At 45.4% G+C, this 17,190-nt stretch overlaps 1 protein-coding gene across 2 annotated transcripts; it reads right to left on the bottom strand.

Moving 5' to 3' along the window:
• Positions 1–1,387: 1,387 nt before the first annotated feature.
• Positions 1,388–16,953, bottom strand: itgb2 (integrin, beta 2). 2 transcript variants are annotated; one of them, XM_069725189.1, is made up of 16 exons: positions 16,888–16,953; positions 9,530–9,581; positions 8,669–8,766; positions 8,085–8,280; positions 7,753–7,923; positions 7,439–7,680; positions 7,029–7,187; positions 6,829–6,924; positions 6,649–6,738; positions 6,398–6,535; positions 4,911–5,101; positions 3,680–3,912; positions 3,243–3,462; positions 2,929–3,143; positions 2,649–2,815; positions 1,388–1,759 (listed from the first exon to the last, which is right to left on the bottom strand). In XM_069725189.1, the coding sequence occupies exons 2-16, from the start codon at positions 9,576–9,578 to the stop codon at positions 1,694–1,696; spliced, it is 2,331 nt and encodes a 776-aa protein (XP_069581290.1). In that variant the 5' UTR covers positions 9,579–9,581; positions 16,888–16,953; the 3' UTR covers positions 1,388–1,693. The 2 variants fall into 2 exon arrangements, with proteins under 2 accessions (XP_069581290.1, XP_069581289.1); XM_069725188.1 differs by lacking the exon at positions 16,888–16,953 and adding an exon at positions 15,290–15,328.
• Positions 16,954–17,190: the final 237 nt, after the last annotated feature.

Genomic DNA, 17,190 nt, shown 5'->3' with positions numbered 1-17,190 from the left:
AAGTCCACTGTGTTTTTTCTGCTCCATCTTCTGTCCTTTCCTTTTCCTCCATGCACCAGACGGACACTCGATTTCTTTTCATTCTTCAGCAGAAAAACATTTTCTTTTATTCATACATTTATACTTTCTCTAAACTTGGAAATGCTGCTTGTTTGACTTGAAATGCCTTTTATTTGCTTTTAGTTGGATTTTACTCCACAGGAATGAATAAAACATTGGAGCATCAAAATAATGCAGAATCATGAATATTTCACAAGTGTCAGTTGTACAGTCGATTTTTACCATTTCAATCCAGGCAGGAAGAAAAAAACACATCCAGTGTGATGCTCGTGATGCTGCTGCCTCCAGTCGCAGATTCATTTCCGTCAAAGGAACACACACTGAATGTGTTCTTCATGAAGTGACTCCATAAACTGAAATACTGATGATTAAAACTGGAACCACTCCAGCACCAACTGCTGCTTTTAAATCTTTGCATTTGTACACATTAAACAGCTGAGACTTGTGTTCACTTCCTGCTGAATCAGCAGCTCCTCCAACTTTTCCACCTTTGGTATAGGGAGGCGACACATGGATGAACCAGACATGCACACAAACACATCACTTCCCTGATTTCTAAAGCAGAGTGTGCAGCTCAGACTTCAGACAGCTGCAGGTGATGTGAGGAGGAACCTCATGGAGAACACTGTTCTCACTCACTGACTCCGCTGCTAGTTTTGCAGTCTATAATAAAGGCACAGAATAAATGCATATTCATGAACTTCATTTTCAATTATGAGTGATGAATTTTTTTATAATTCAGTTCAAGCCGTTTTCATGTTAATTATCTTTTCATTTTATGATGAATTGGTGAACTTTTCCTTGGTGAACCATTCCTCCTTCTCCACCCTCTCTATCACCATCCTCCTGCTGTCTGACTGTTGTCTGAATGCTGTCTGACTGTTGTCTGACTGTTGTCTCAATGCTGTCTGACTGTTGTCTGAATGCTGTCTGACTGTTGTCTGACTGTTGTCTCAATGCTGTCTGACTGTTGTCTGAATGCTGTCTGACTGTTGTCTGACTGTTGTCTCAATGCTGTCTGACTGTTGTCTGAATGCTGTCTGACTGTTGTCTGACTGTTGTCTGAATGCTGTCTGACTGTTGTCTGAATGCTGTCTGACTGTTGTCTGAATGCTGTCTGACTTTTGTCTCAATGCTGTCTGACTATTGTCTGACTGTTGTCTCAATGCTGTCTGCATGTTCTCTGACTGTTGTCTGATTGTTGTCTGAATGCTGTCAGACTGTTGTCTTAATGCTGTCAGACTGTTGACTTAATGCTGTCTGACTGAATGCTGTTTGTGTGTTTGTGTTGTTTGAAAGACTCCAACAGAATGTCACACAGGAAAACTTGAAACCAAATACCACTGTGTTTAATAGAGCCGCCAGTGAATGCTGTGCATCATCACATAATGTACCACTGCAAACATTATTTATATATATTTTCCTGATGTATAATTATTGGAAGCAAAGAGAAAATATTTGTACATATGTAGCTCATGTGCAGACAGTACCAGTAATTCATCAATAAGTAAGCAGGTCAACATTAATACAGTAGATATGTCTGTAAATGTGGAGATAATATTTGACCATTACAAACAGAAATATTGGCGATACAGCACATGTTTTGAGTTACTGTGTGCTGTGGTGGTATCATTCACTCTCCAGTGAATGTCGGGTTGGCCACCGTCGTGGTGGCGTTCTGGAACAGCGGGTTGTCGGCCTGTAACAGACGAAGAGAGCCAACTCATTACAAAGATTGTTTTTTAATCTATTACATTAATTCATTTTGTTTTGTTGTCACTGAAGCTCAAGATTTCACATCTAATGGTCAAAGCAAATTCTAGCAGAATTTTCTGACCATGTTCACCTCCACAGTGAAGAAGAACCACAGAGTGACTGAGAATAATGTATACTTACACATTTTTATTGCATCAGACTTTATCGTTGTTCTTCTGAACAGAAATGCTGTCTAATTTCAGTCTCTTTGACTTTAAGATGTCTCCAGGATTTCACAGATTTTTTGGGATTGTTGTTGTCAAAAATATTTTATTTTGTGGTGTTCTTTATCGAAACCTGTCATAAAACCTGCCAATTTGTGGAGTTTTAAGGGGTTTTTTCTGGTAAAATTGACAAAAAAAGTCAAGGAAGGACATTGTGCTTACTTTAAAACCTCAACCTAATAAAGAGTCATATGTAATGACTTCCTTTGATAATCAGTGAATTTCACATCTCAGAAATATTTTCAGTTTCAGAACCATGGGACTCAAGTGACATCATTTTACAGAACAGTCTGTGACTGTAGTACAATACACCACAGATACATGGCGTTTATATAATATATCACTATCTTGTTTTCTGGGATACAGAGGGAGATGCTTTTTTTCAAGTTCAATTGATGCAAAATACAAAGTCATCACATTTCTGTGATTCACTTCCAACTGATCTCTCCTTATTGAACTGCTGTTAGATAATATTTAAATCAGCGTTGTTAAATTATCATGAAGCCGACATGACAAGGTGTCATCATGTAGCCATCATGTTACATCTCACAGTACAGAGGATAACACAGTTTGTATTTCTGAGCTCAGTAATGATAGAAACACTCTCACCTCTGCCCATTTGGATTTCTTCTTTTCATTCTCAAACTTCTTGAACTCCTTCCGGTCCTTCATGAAGATCAGTAACTTGATGAGCATCAGCAGCAGGATGCCGATGATGGCCACAGCAGTAATGGAGCCTGCGATGATGGCAGTGATGCTGGGCGGCTCCGGGCAGTCTGCAGGAGGAGTCACAGTACTGATGTGTCACACCGCTCCTACCTCTGTGCTGGAAAACTGTGGCTGTCTCGTCATCATGGCAGCAGAGTGAACAATGAAACTCTGCTTTTACCTCTCTGCCTCATGATTTCAGCCCGGTAGTTGTCCTCTCCCACCAGCTGGTCCAGCTTAAATCGGATCCAGCATCCCTCGCTGTCCTTCTGCAGGCACTCCTTCTCTGAGATGGAGAACTTGTCCACCATCTCATGATAAACCTTCTGGCTACAGGACTCACTGCAGTTCTTTCTGAAGGGACCCGAGGCGAAGCCCATGCATTCAATGCAGTTCCTGAGAAAAGGATGAGTCACAACGGTTTAGAGTCAAAGATCTGTCTACAGTCTGGTGAACAGAACCTTCAATCTTGGTGTGAAAGTGGGCGGTCCTTACAGTTTGGTCTGGCAGGGGTCGAGGCAGCCCAGACACCTGTGGCATTGTGGTCGCTGGTAGCCCTCCTTACACTGGCAGCGGTTACATCTGCAACTCCCTCGGCCGTAGCACACGGTGCCGTTGGGGGTGCGGCAGCCCTCCTCGGACACCTTGCACTGACAGGCCGAGCCCTCGTAGCCCATGTAACATTTACACTTTCCACAGGCGCAGTCACCGTTTCCTGCAAGCAGTGAGGAGCAGAGGAGTCATGGAGCCTCCCACATCCTGACGACACAAATGTTCTCTGTGATGAGAACTACTGGGAGCTTCCTTTCAGGGACAAACCAACACAAAGCAGCAGGTTCCCACAGACAGATGTCACGTCCTGAGCTGAGAAACACTGTAATAAGAAAGTTATTTATTTCAGAGGAACTCTTTGAAAACGAGAGCCGATCTACCTCCACACTGTTTGTTCTGGAACTTCTCGCAGTGTTCGTTGTCGCACTCGCAGAACTTTCCGTAGTAATTCGTTCCGCTCTCCGAGCTGTGGCACTGGCAGCGGCCGCACACGCAGTCTCCTCGGCCCTCGCACTCGGTGCCGTTCTGCATCTGACAGGCCGCTCGCAGGGAGTTGTCGTCTTTGCCGCCGACATCGCACTCGCAGAACTGACCGACGAAACCGTCGCCGCACCTGAAGGATGAGAACACAGAGAACCAGCCTGTTTCCTCATCGCAGGAAGTATCATTCTGACGGAGGCTTCACGCCTGCAGCGTCCTCATCCATTTCCTGTCAGCGCGACCTCTCAGGAACACCTCCAAGGAAAGTATGAAAACTCTCCACTCGAAGATGACCTCATGACCTCATGATGACCTCACGATGATCTCACGAGGACCTCATGATGACTTCATGGTGACCTTATGATGACCTCATTCAAACGTCATTGTGACCTCACAAACCACACCTGGATATAACTCCACAGTTCAAGCAACGAACGACCAACTTTCACACAAATGTTCAACTGAATAAAACCATGAGCTGAAAGGTCAAAGGTCAGCTTCACTTTGACATCATAACATTTCTGTTCATTATTTAGCACCGTCACTGTACCTCCACCTCTACTCCATCACTGTACCTCCTCCTCTACTCTCTCTACTCCATCACTGTACCTCCTCCTCTACTCCCACTACACCATCACTGTACCTCCACCTCTACTCTCTCTACTCCATCACTGTACCTCCACCTCTAATTTCTCTACACCATCACTGTACCTCCACCCACAGATGACACAACGGTGGTTGGACTAATCACCTCCAGGGTTGAAGTCCAAAGACTGACAGGGTGGTGCTCAGACAAGAACCTCATCCTGAACTCCACCAAAACTAGTCATCATAGACTTCATTAAGAAGAAGGCAGACCCAGTTCTGCTGCACATCAACGAGGACCGTGTGGAAGGGGTCTCTGCTGCCCCCTGCTGGACACCTTTAACCCAGAGCCATATGAGACCTGAACTGTGTCCAACATGAACACTGAGCTCTATATTATACAAACGACATCAAAAGAACAGGTCATTTTACCTGTTGGAATGTTTCTCTGTAGATTTTTCCTTCATGCAGCCAGTAGAAGATTTATAATACATGATTTTCAGTACCTGCCCTGAGTAAAGCTAACACCAACTGTACTGTACTTACTTGCAGGTACCACAGGTGATACTTCCATTCCCTCCGCAGTGTGGGTGGAGTTTCTCCTCGGGGACGTGACACTGACACTCACAGCTGGTGGATAAGGTCACGGTCAGCGTGTCTTTAATGCCCAGAGGTCTGATGGTTAAAGACGTCTCATCCATGCATGTGTCTGCTGTCACGGTAACGTTGAAAGAAATCTGAGGAGAACATTTAGGGTTCAGGAGTCAGACATCTACACAACAGACTGTATTTATTATTAGAGAACAATGTTCACTCATTGTTATCCTCCTCTGTATTAATATTCATCTGGTCTGATGGTCAGTTATCCTCCACCCTGACCTCAGGACATCCACCAGGACAGACCTCAGTGTCTCAGAGAGCAGGAGGATGACCTTCACACTCAGGAGGATGACCTTCAGCTCTCTACATTCTGCTGGTAAACTTCTGAGATGCTCCCATCATCACTGAGGGCCGTTGGTTTCATGTCCAGCTGCACTGAGAGCTGCTGTCAGTTTATCTCTGTTGGACATGTAGTCATGTTTTCACTGACGTGGTTCCAGTGTGAAGAGTCTGGATAGGAGTCAGCTCAATGAAGTCTGATCAGAACCGTTCTGGTCCCTATGGACCACATCAGGATTGAGTCAGGAGATGGTCCACAGCTGGACTGATGGTTTACCTGTCCTGCCCTCACCTGGTTGAAGTGATGTCAGAGGTTTTAAAGGTCCATAGTACACAAGCTTGTAGGAGAATACCAACCCTACCGGTGGTTTCAGGAGGTTGCTATCAACCAGAGACCATTGGACAGTACCAGTGACAGGCCTGTGATGTCACAGTGACAACAACAAACATCATTTACGCACCAAAACTACTTGGTTAGGATTCTGTAAAATGTTACATAACTAAACTTTTAAAAAGTCAACCTTCGTCTTCACATGGGACACGAGCAGCGGTGAGTCTCTCCCTGCCTGGACTGCTGGAGGTCAAAGGTCATGGTTTGGTCCTCTGAGTGTCTCCCTGCCTGGACTCCTGGAGGTCAAACTCCACCAGTTATCTCAGTGTTGTTAGCTAAAGTCACTCCTTCTTATTAGTTTTCTGGAGGTCCATCTGAAAATAATCCCTCATTCATTAGAAAAGAAGATTCAAGAAGACCTGTTTTTGGGGGCGTGTCTGTTTGATTGACAGGCCTGTGGTGCAGTCAGGTTACAGCTATTGGTGGGGGGGGGCGTAGTATTGTCAGGTTTCCAATTAGATCGGTCAGATCCACCGCTGGCTCCTCCCCCAGCTCGTCCAAATATGGTCACTTCCTGCTCCAAACCGCTCCGAACTAGCAAGATGGTGACGGACAGAATCTGAACTGGAGGATTCATAACGTTCACAAACCAACGATGACATCACTGATGGTTGATGACATCACTGATGGTGGCCGTTTCCACCTGACACACCTGACTGACTAATCCTGAGCTTCATGTAACACCACCGTAGAAGTCACTGACCTCCTGTCCCTCATGTACTTTGTCACACACGCCTCTGCTGTCGTCTGTCCGGTCTGCGTGCTCACATATGGGCGTGTACACCACCGTGACCCTGTCAGGAAGACTGTCGTGGGTCACTGTCACTTTGGAGGACAAACTCTGTGATGGATCACACACGTCACAAAAACAACACAAAAACAACACACAATCATTAGGAAGTGATGTGATAACAGCTTACAATGTGTGTGCAGGAAGCACGGCGGTGGACTCACCTTGTAGGCTGTGTCAATCAGCTGCACCACATTTTTGGAGTCTGCAGACAGAACGCCCACCTCTGACTTCGGGATCATGTTAGAAAGCTCCTGGAAAAACATGAAGTGAAACATCTGTTAGAGAATGCCTGTGTTGGGTCTTTGATCAGAAGACAGAAAGGACCGGTCCGGTTCATTCACCCGGTACACGTCCTCCACGTTCTTCGTCACTGCGAATATGGGCTGGATGTTGTTTTTGGCCAGCGCCACGGCAAGTTGTCCAACAGACGGGTAGTCCTGCACACACCAGGGTCACACACATAATCAGTTCTTATTCCTCCTGTTTCCTTCTAAAACAGCTGTTTGACCACTGAAACAAATTCCCATCATTCCTTGTGTACCATTTCACTGCTCTTGCTGTAAAGGTTGTTGTCCATGTGGCACTGTCCATCGTTGGGTTCCAGAATACCGGCCAGCTTTCCATCTCCGGCCATGTGGAAGCCATCGTCAGTGGTGAGCACGATGAGCCGAGTGCTGCTGTTCCTCCAGCCGATCCCATCCTGGACAACAACACAACCTCACACTGTGTGTGTGTGCATGTGTGTGTGTGTGTGTGTGTGCGTGTGTGTGTGTGTGTGTGTGTGTGTGTGTGTGTGTGTGTGTGTGTGTGTGTGTGTGTGTGTGTGTGTGCCTGCGTGCGTGCGTGCGTGTGTGCGTGTGTGTGTGTGTGTGTGTGTGTGTGTGTGTGTGTGTGTGTGTGTGTGTGTGTGTGTGTGTGTGTGTGTGTGTGTGTGTGTGTGTGACCCCTCACCCCACACACAGCGGCCTGCATCATGGCATCCAGACTGCCTTCAGGAGAGTCCAGGTTCCCGGAGATGAACTGTTTGGCCACTGTGTTCCTGAACACCTCCTCTCTGGGCGTCATGCTGAGCACATGTCTGTAGCCAAAGGCAGCCTGACACTTCTGGTCACTCTGGTCACATGGCCGCTGCAGTTTGTCCTTGTTGGTGTTGGTGAAAGGAAGAACGATCTTATCCACAAAGGCCCCAAACCCTGCAGGCAGACAGTCTGTAAACGTCTGATCATCACACATACTGAAAACAGGATATGACATCACAGTCGCACCTATCTGAGCATATTTGGTGTTTTTCCTCAGTGCAGTGAAGAGATCTTTCCCCAGTTCTTTGACATTCTTCAGGTCGTCTTTCATGGAGTTGGACAGGTCCATCAGGTAGTAGAGGTCCACCGGGTAACCCTCGGCTCTCTTGAAGGATACCCTGAAGGTGCTGGGTCGCCCTGCAGACACACAACTCTGCTGTTATCAGGTCCCACTGGAGCATCCAGCACATTTCTAATGGTTTGTTTTACAGTTTTTTTTGGTGATTTATTTTTATGACACCAGCTGCTCTGGTTCTGCTGAGACAGAACCGCTGGCTTCCCTTAGTGAGTCCACTAACCAGGTCGCAGCTTCAGGCTGATCCTCTGTGGACTCATCTGGACCGGTTCCTGTTGGTTGACCGACTCAGACAGAGGACGTTCCTCCACGATGTCCACGGTGTTGTCAGGGGAGACGATCTCTCTGCAGCCCATCGCTGTCAGCTGAGCTCTGGTGTCGCAGCGCGCTGCTTCCGCCAAACCGGTTTTGGTGAAATTCTGCATGAAGAGAAAACAAGAAGGTGTTGTTTTCAGTATTACTCTGTTGTGCTGGCTCTCTGTGTACATTCAGTATAATGATGGGCTCTCCCACAGGCAGCCAATGGCCTCATGATGTACTGATATATTGATATGATATATATCAGTGAATATGCCACAGTGTAACTGTGCTATGGTGAGAGAGTGAGCCAGCACAGGTCTGCAGGGTCAATGAACATGTTGGGTTCACAAGCACAGACTACTGATGTGATGCTGGTTCTACTGAACAGTCTCTGAGGCCTCCTGGGTAACATTCAGGCTGTCTGGAGTGGTTGGTGATGGCAGCTGTGTGCTGCAGTAACACTGGAGCAGGACAGGATGCACATGTTACATAAACGGTCCTCCTCACCAGCTGTTGGCACCACGCGCAGTACGGCCCAGATCCAATACAGTCATCGCAGGAGTTGATCTGCGACTTGATGCAGACTTCCTGTTGTTGGCACAGCCCTGTAGAGGAAACCACAAGCAGGCTCAGAGAGATCTAAATCTGCAGCGCTCCAGAAGCTGAAGTCATGAGCTGTGTGCATGTCACAGTGCTCCACATCGTTCAACAGGAGCACCTTCACATCAATGATGCATCCACCTCACACCACATACAACATGGGTCCCTCCTTCCACCCTCATCCAGCAGCTCCTACTGATAACAACCTGCTGACTGGGTTGCAAGTTTGATCCTCTATTTTGTCTTTTTTTTTTTTTTTTTTAAAGAAAATGTTCTTCAGAGAAACAATTAAATTCAAAGCTTTGGCTTGGTTAGTTAAAATTTTACTTTTTTTACTTACTTTTTACTTTCTATCACAATCATTTCAAATCTTTAATATCATGAAAAATATCAATAAAATGACATGAAATCAATGCAAATCTAATCAAAGCCAGAAATTCAATGAAGAATGTACTTTATTTAGTTTGTCATTATGTGTTTTTCCTGCTCGGATGAAGACCTGAGAGGCTGAAAATGACGGATGTTTAAACCTTATTTTTACAAGCCTTTAGTTATTCAAATAACAAATTAAATATTTTTTATTAATAATTGTATATTAGTTCATATTTTTGGTTTGCTCTTTGATTACAGCATCTCAACCTCAAGAGACAAAAATGCAATTACTCAAGAGACAAAAATGTCCAACGAAATACACATTTATAGATATGTCATATGAAATAAAAATACAATGTTGAAAATAATGCAGTGAGTAATGTTTTTAAAGCTTACCGTCTCTACCAATCAGCAGGAGCAGAACTAACGGCGACCACAGATCCATGTCCTGGTGACAAAACACAGACAAGAGAGGTCAGAGGTCACAGTGTCCGTACAGGTGGGTCAGAGCATCCATACAGGTGTGTCTGTACAGGTGCAACATTTCTAAATCCTGTTTACTGTTTTTGGTTTCCCTTCTTATTATTATTATTCAAATTACGAATTAATCGTTAATCGAATTCATCTCTGCCTTTCATCCTCTGAATTTATCCTCTGGTTAGGTTAGGTTAGGTTAGGTTAGGTTAGGTTAGGTTAGGTTAGGTTAGGTTAGGTTAGGTTAGGTTAGGTTAGGTTAGGTTAGGTTAGGTTAGGTAGTTACTTTATTCATCCCTGAGGGAAAAAAACAAATTCTGGTACCAAGGATGTTGAGGATACTGAGGATGGTGAGGACACTGAGGATGCTGATGATGCTGAGGATGGTGAGGATGGTGAGGATACTAAGGATACTGAGGATGGTGAGGATACTGAGGATGGTGAGGATGGTGAGGATACTGAGGATGCTGAGGATGCTGAGGATGGTGAGGATGGTGAGGATACTAAGGATACTGAGGATGGTGAGGATACTGAGGATGGTGAGGATGGTGAGGATACTGAGGACACTGAGGATGGTGAGGATGGTGAGGATACTAAGGACACTGAGGATGGTGAGGATGATACTGAAGATGCTGAGGATGGTGAGGATGGTGAGGATACTGAGGATGGAGGATGGTGAGGATACTGAGGATGGTGAGGATACTAAGGTGAGGATGGTGAGGATGCTGAGGATGGTGAGGATGGTGAGGATACTGAGGATGCTGAGGATGGTGAGGATAATGAGGATACTGAGGATGGTGAGGATACTGAGGATGCTGAGGATGCTGAGGATGGTGAGGATACTGAGGATGGTGAGGATACTGAGGATGGTGAGGATACTGAGGATGGTGAGGATACTGAGGATGGTGAGGATGGTGAGGATACTGAGGATGGTGAGGATGCTGAGGATGGTGAGGATGGTGAGGATACTGAAGATGCTGAGGATGGTGAGGATAGTGAGGATGCTGAGGATGGTGAGGATACTGAAGATGCTGAGGATGGTGAGGATAATGAGGATACTGAGGATGGTGAGGATACTGAGGATGCTGAGGATGCTGAGGATGGTGAGGATACTGAGGATGGTGAGGATACTAAGGATACTGAGGATGGTGAGGATACTGAGGATACTGAAGATGCTGAGGATGGTGAGGATACTGAGGATACTGAGGATGTTGAGGATGGTGAGGATACTGAAGATGCTGAGGATGGTGAGGATACTAAGGATACTGAGGATGGTGAGGAGGGTGAGGATACTGAGGATGGTGAGGATAGTGAGGATGCTGAGGATGGTGAGGATACTGAGGATACTGAGGATGAGGATACTGAGGATACTGAGGATGGTGAGGATGGTGAGGATACTGAGGATGGTGAGGATACTGAGGATGGTGAGGATACTAAGGATACTGAGGATGGTGAGGAGGGTGAGGATACTGAGGATATTGAGGATGATGAGGATACTGAGGATGCTGAGGATACTGAGGATGCTGAGGATGGTGAGGATACTGAGGATGGTGAGGATACTGAGGATGGTGAGGATACTAAGGATACTGAGGATGGTGAGGAGATGGTGAGGATGCTGAGAATGGTGAGGATGCTGAGGATGGTGAGGATGGTGAGGATGGTGAGGATACTGAGGATGTTGAGGATGGTGAGGATACTGAGGATGCTGAGGATGGTGAGGATACTGAGAATGGTGAGGATACTGAGAATGGTGAGGATGCTGAGGATGGTGAGGATGGTGAGGATATTGAGGATACTGAGGATACTGAGGATGGTGAGGATGGTGAGGATACTGAGGATGTTGAGGATGGTGAGGATACTGAGGATGCTGAGGATGGTGAGGATACTGAGAATGGTGAGGATACTGAGGATGCTGAGGATGGTGAGGATGGTGAGGATACTGAGAATGGTGAGGATACTGAGAATGGTGAGGATACTGAGGATGCTGAGGATGGTGAGGATGGTGAGGATGGTGAGGATACTGAGGATGTTGAGGATAGTGAGGATGCTGAGGATACTGAGGATGCTGAGGATGGTGAGGATACTGAGAATGGTGAGGATACTGAGAATGGTGAGGATACTGAGGATGGTGAGGATACTGAGGATGCTGAGAATGGTGAGGATGGTGAGGATATTGAGGATGGTGAGGATACTGAGGATACTGAGGATGGTGAGGATACTGAGAATGGTGAGGATACTGAGGATGTTGAGGATGGTGAGGATACTGAGGATGCTGAGGATGGTGAGGATACTGAGAATGGTGAGGATACTGAGGATACTGAGGATGCTGAGGATGGTGAGGATACTGAGAATGGTGAGGATACTGAGGATGCTGAGGATGGTGAGGATGGTGAGGATGGTGAGGATACTGAGGATGTTGAGGATAGTGAGGATGCTGAGGATGGTGAGGATACTGAGGATGCTGAGGATGGTGAGGATACTGAGAATGGTGAGGATACTGAGAATGGTGAGGATACTGAGGATGGTGAGGATACTGAGGATGCTGAGAATGGTGAGGATACTGAGGATGGTGAGGATACTGAGGATGCTGAGAATGGTGAGGATGGTGAGGATACTGAGGATGTTGAGGATGGTGAGGATGGTGAGGATACTGAGGATGTTGAGGATAGTGAGGATGGTGAGGATACTGAGGATGGTGAGGATGGTGAGGATGGTGAGGATACTGAAGATGCTGAGGATGGTGAGGATGGTGAGGATACTGAAGATGCTGAGGATGGTGAGGATATTGAGGATGCTGAGGATGGTGAGGATATTGAGGATGCTGAGGATGGTGAGGATCCTGAGGATGGTGAGGATAATGAGGATACTCAGGATGCTGAGGATGCTGAGGATACTGAGGATACTGAGGATGGTAAGGATGGTGACGATACTGAGGATACTGAGGATACTGAGGCTGCTGAGGATAATGAGGATAATGAGGATGCTGAGGATGGTGAGGATACTGAGGATACTGAGGATGGTGAGGATGGTGAGGATATTGAGGATGGTGAGGATATTGAGGATGCTGAGGATGGTGAGGATCCTGAGGATGGTGAGGATAATGAGGATACTCAGGATACTGAGGATGGTAAGGATGGTGACGATACTGAGGATACTGAGGATACTGAGGCTGCTGAGGATAATGAGGATAATGAGGATGCTGAGGATGGTGAGGATGGTGAGGATCCTGAGGATGGTGAGGATGGTGAGGATGTTGAGGATTGCTGAGGATGGTGAGGATCCTGAGGATGGTGAGGATAATGAGGATGCTGAGGATGGTGAGGATGGTGAGGATCCTGAGGATGGTGAGGATGGTGAGGATCCTGAGGATGGTGAGGATGGTAAGGATGGTGAGGATCCTGAGGATGCTGAGGATGTTGAGGATGTGGCGATGGTGGGATTCTCTGGTTAACGGTGGAGAGCATTTTTACTGGTGGACGTATGAACTACTTGACAGCGTTTGGGGACAGTTTGGTGATGTTGTATTTGAGTGTTGGTGTTTATCCTGTTTGTTTGTTGTTTTTTAACAAGGTTTTTATTGAGGGGGTGTTATGACCCCTCCCTTCCTGTCTGCTGAGGCTCAGGTGACCTCTTCCTGCCTAAGCCTGCAGTCAGACAGGGTCATTAAGGTGAAGTGATGTCCCCTGTGCAGGTCTGGTTCCCTGTCTCTCTCTCTGAGGCTGCACATCTCCTGGTTTGGTTCGGCTGATGTTTTCCTTCCATCTTTAACGCTCCTCTTTGTCTTGAGCACTGAGCCGGTTTGTGACAGCGCAGAAAGCTCTGAAGTGACACAAAACATTGACTTTTGATACTTGAGGTATATTTTGCCTCCAGTTCTTTTACTAAAGTCAGATTTGTACTTTTTCATGGTGTTTTTACTATTTGTACTTAAGTTGAAGGCCTGAGTGTGTCTTCCACCACCACTGCTGCTGCAGAAGACTTTAGGAGGCTGCTGACTGATGGAAGAAACTACAGAAAAAATCATCCCTTAAACTGGGACCTAAAGGTTCTGACAGTAACCATCAGGGGCAGATGACCAGCTCTCACTGGCTGGAAAGTTTTCTGGCCCACAGTTCAGCACCGTGTGATGGGCATTTATGAGTCTTTTCTGAGAGCGACACGTGACCTCTGCTGTTTGAATGAGTGTCAGACAGGACACGGTACAACCTGTTGTTGCATCCACATGAAAAAACATCTTAAATACTAGAATTTAATTTAAAATCCTGACGGAATGGATGCAACTTCTCTACGTAGCTGCGAGGTTAAATAATCTCCAAATAATCAGGAGACTGATTAAAAGTGTTCCAACAGACATGTTAACGTCCATCCATCGAGAGCAGTGGTTCTTAACCTGGGTTCGATCAAACCCCAGGGGTTCGATGAGTCATGTAAACGAATGGTTGCGAATGACGCGAATTTCCGTCGCGCAGCGCGAATGACACTGGAAGCGGCCGTCATTCAGACGCAGTTGTGCGACTACGGATAATATTATGAACCCAGACACAACAAGTATAAAACAGAAGTAGTGGTTAGTTCAATGGTGGATGAAGGAAACGGTACTGTTTTTAGGGAGATAAGGCACGGAGATAAGCCCCGCCCCCTTTCAGGCGCGAATGCCGCAGATTACCCACATCCATTTTCAAAGGCAGCTCACTTGACCGAGTATCAGCGGCTGACGGCTCACTTGACCGCAGTAAGACACACGCAGTACAGCCCGGTTCACACTAGCAATGTCGGCCGTTTTTGTCAGCTGTCAAAACATTTTCTACAGACAATTTGGCAACACACAATTTTTTTCAAAATAAATTCAGCCCACGTATTATTCGTGACGTCATGCTGCGCTTGGCCATCATTGGCTGCAACTGATCACGCCACATTGCGCTCTGTTGTTGTACGCCATTTGTGATTTTCAATCCCTTCATATTAACATGTCGAGCAAAAAAAGAAAGTGGTTGGACGAATACGTACAATATGGATTCACGTGTAAAGAGGAACGTGATGGGAGTCAGCGTCCTCAATGCATGATTTGCAATTCCAAGTTGAGCAATTCTAGTCTAGCACCGGCAAAACTAAAGGAACACTTCCTAAAGCTGCATGATGGGAAATACAAGAACACAACGCTGGCTGAATTCAAGGTGGAGAGAGCCAGACTCGATGAAAAGGCGACTCTGCCTGTTCTCAGCTTCGTACCCATCGACAAACCGATCCTCACAGCATCGTATGAAGTTGCGTACCTGATTGCAAATCATTCATTGAGTTATGTTTTTGTATGAAATTCATGTTTTGTTGGTTTTGTTCTTTGCACACAGTGATTTTGTGTGCAGCTGATGCATGGTTCATTTTGTGCACTAATAAAATATATACCTATGTTTTGAAAAAAAAATCATATTTTATTTTTCCAATTACGAAGGGTTCGGTGAATGCACTGATGAAGCTCGCAGGGTTCAGTACCTCCAATAAGGTTAAGAACCACTGATCTAGAGGTTGAAGGCACTGACGACGAGCTGACTGCAGCACATTCAGAGGGGTTTGTAAACGGAGAGTTAAAAACCTGACGACATTCAGGTCTGAATGTACCAAACATGACGATTCTTACACTTCTACACACACAAGTCTCTGCTGCTTCCTGCATGTGAAGCCCACCATCCGTGTGTTTGTGTATGTGAAACATCCACCCATCAGACCTCAGGGAAACAAGAGTCATAGAGTGAGAACACAATTTCCGGTGAACTCAGGCTGCTATTTCACAATGTGTCAACATTCAGCACCATAAAAGGTAGAGGAGAAGAGTGAAGGGTACGTTTCCGCTTTTTGACTTAGGCTGCAGAGAAAGAAGACTGCAGTCACCTTTAAAACCAAGTTAAAACTGATCAGAGGTGAAACAATACCACATTTAATGAGGTTTACAGGACTTATATGTTGAAGTAGGAGGAAAACTGTCCTGTGGTCTGATGGATCACAATCTGAGATTCTGTTTGGAAATCATGGACGCTGCATCCTCCAGGTTAAAGAGGAGAGGGACCATCCAGCTTGTTATCAGCTCAGTTCTAAAGCCAACATCTGTGATGGTACAGGATGCATTAGTGCACATGGCATGGGTAGCTTGAACATCTGGAAGGAAGCATTAATGCTGTATGATATATTCAGGTTTTGGAGCAACATATGCTGCCATCCAGACAACGTCTCTTTCAGGGAAGGTCTTGTTTATTTCAGCAGAACAACGTCCAACCACATTCTGCACGTATTCCAACAGCATGGTTCTCTAGTAGAAGAGTCTGCTGATAAACTGGCCTCCTGCAGTCCAGACCTGTCAATCATTGAAAACATCTGGAACATCATGACGTGAAAAATATGACAAAGGAGACCCTGAACTGTTGAGCAGCTGAAATCCTTTTTCAGGCAAGAATGGGACCACATTTCACTTTCAAAACTACAGAAACTGGTCTCCTCAGTTCCCAAAGGTTTACAGAGTGTTGTTAAAAGTAGAGGTGATGCAGCACAGTGGTGAACATGATCCTGGAACAACTTTTTAGAGATGTGTTGCTGCCATCAGATTCAAAATGAGCAGATATTTTTTATAAAACAATAAAATTCCTATTTCAATATATCATAAATTGTCTTTGGTCTGTTTTGAATTAAATATGGATTTACATTTTGCACAGTGTCCCAACTGTTTTGTAAACAGTGTTATAATACCTACTGTCGGTGATGAAATACTAGAAATGAACAGGTTCTTATGAAAGTTTTAGTTCAGTCAGCAGATATTGCGGGTGAACAAATCCAATACATTGGCAGTCAACTTTTTAAAGATCCATTGTAACTTTTATATACAGAAAATTTGATCTGAATTTGCCTTCAGATATGAAAAACAGAGCTCATTTGTTCAGCTGATATGTGACAATTAGTCCTGCTGATAAAACAGCATCTTCTTTTAACAAAGTTTTAACAAACCACATAAAAAACATTTCTTGGTATATTTTCTGTCAGTCGGTTTTCATCTAACTTCCTCTCTAAAAAGGAGAAGCTCATCTTCCTCATGGTTTGGTATAGTTCTCAAACTGTCACCGAGCGGCGGTGATGTTATTCTATAGAAGTCTGACGCCTTGGTTCTGTTCGGATCAGAGAAGTCTTCAATATCTGATGATGTAAAATGTAAAGAACATGTTGTCCATCAGCAGCTTTAATAACAATGAAGATCAGCTGTTCTTTTACAAAAACAAAGAGTTTGAAGGCAGACTTACCAGAAAAAAGGAAGCTGCAGCTCCGGTTTACAGTTGCACTGAACGCTGTCTGACGAAAGGATCCGCCCTGCTGACAGGAAGTGTGACAACCGAGCACAGCTGGTGAAAAGAGCAGCGAGGGGCGTGGTCACGGAGACGCCTCACATCACAGCTGAAGGCAAAACTAAATCACACGGACCTTTACCTACTGCAGGCCAGTTAGTGGGTTGCAATGTGTTCCTTTTGAAAGGTCAAAGGTCACTGAAACCCCAGAATCCCCATGCCAGGTGGGTACATGTCCTGCCTTCTTCATATTTTACTACG

The sequence above is a fragment of the Brachyistius frenatus genome, unplaced genomic scaffold (genome assembly GCF_029030835.1).
Source record: "Brachyistius frenatus isolate BFR_SWC_R1_liver_20210118 unplaced genomic scaffold, ASM2903083v1 Contig_413, whole genome shotgun sequence".
In the NCBI taxonomy this organism is placed as follows: domain Eukaryota; kingdom Metazoa; phylum Chordata; class Actinopteri; family Embiotocidae; genus Brachyistius; species Brachyistius frenatus.
Note: the sequence above shows the minus strand (reverse complement) of the source record. Positions and strands in the feature narration are given on the sequence as shown.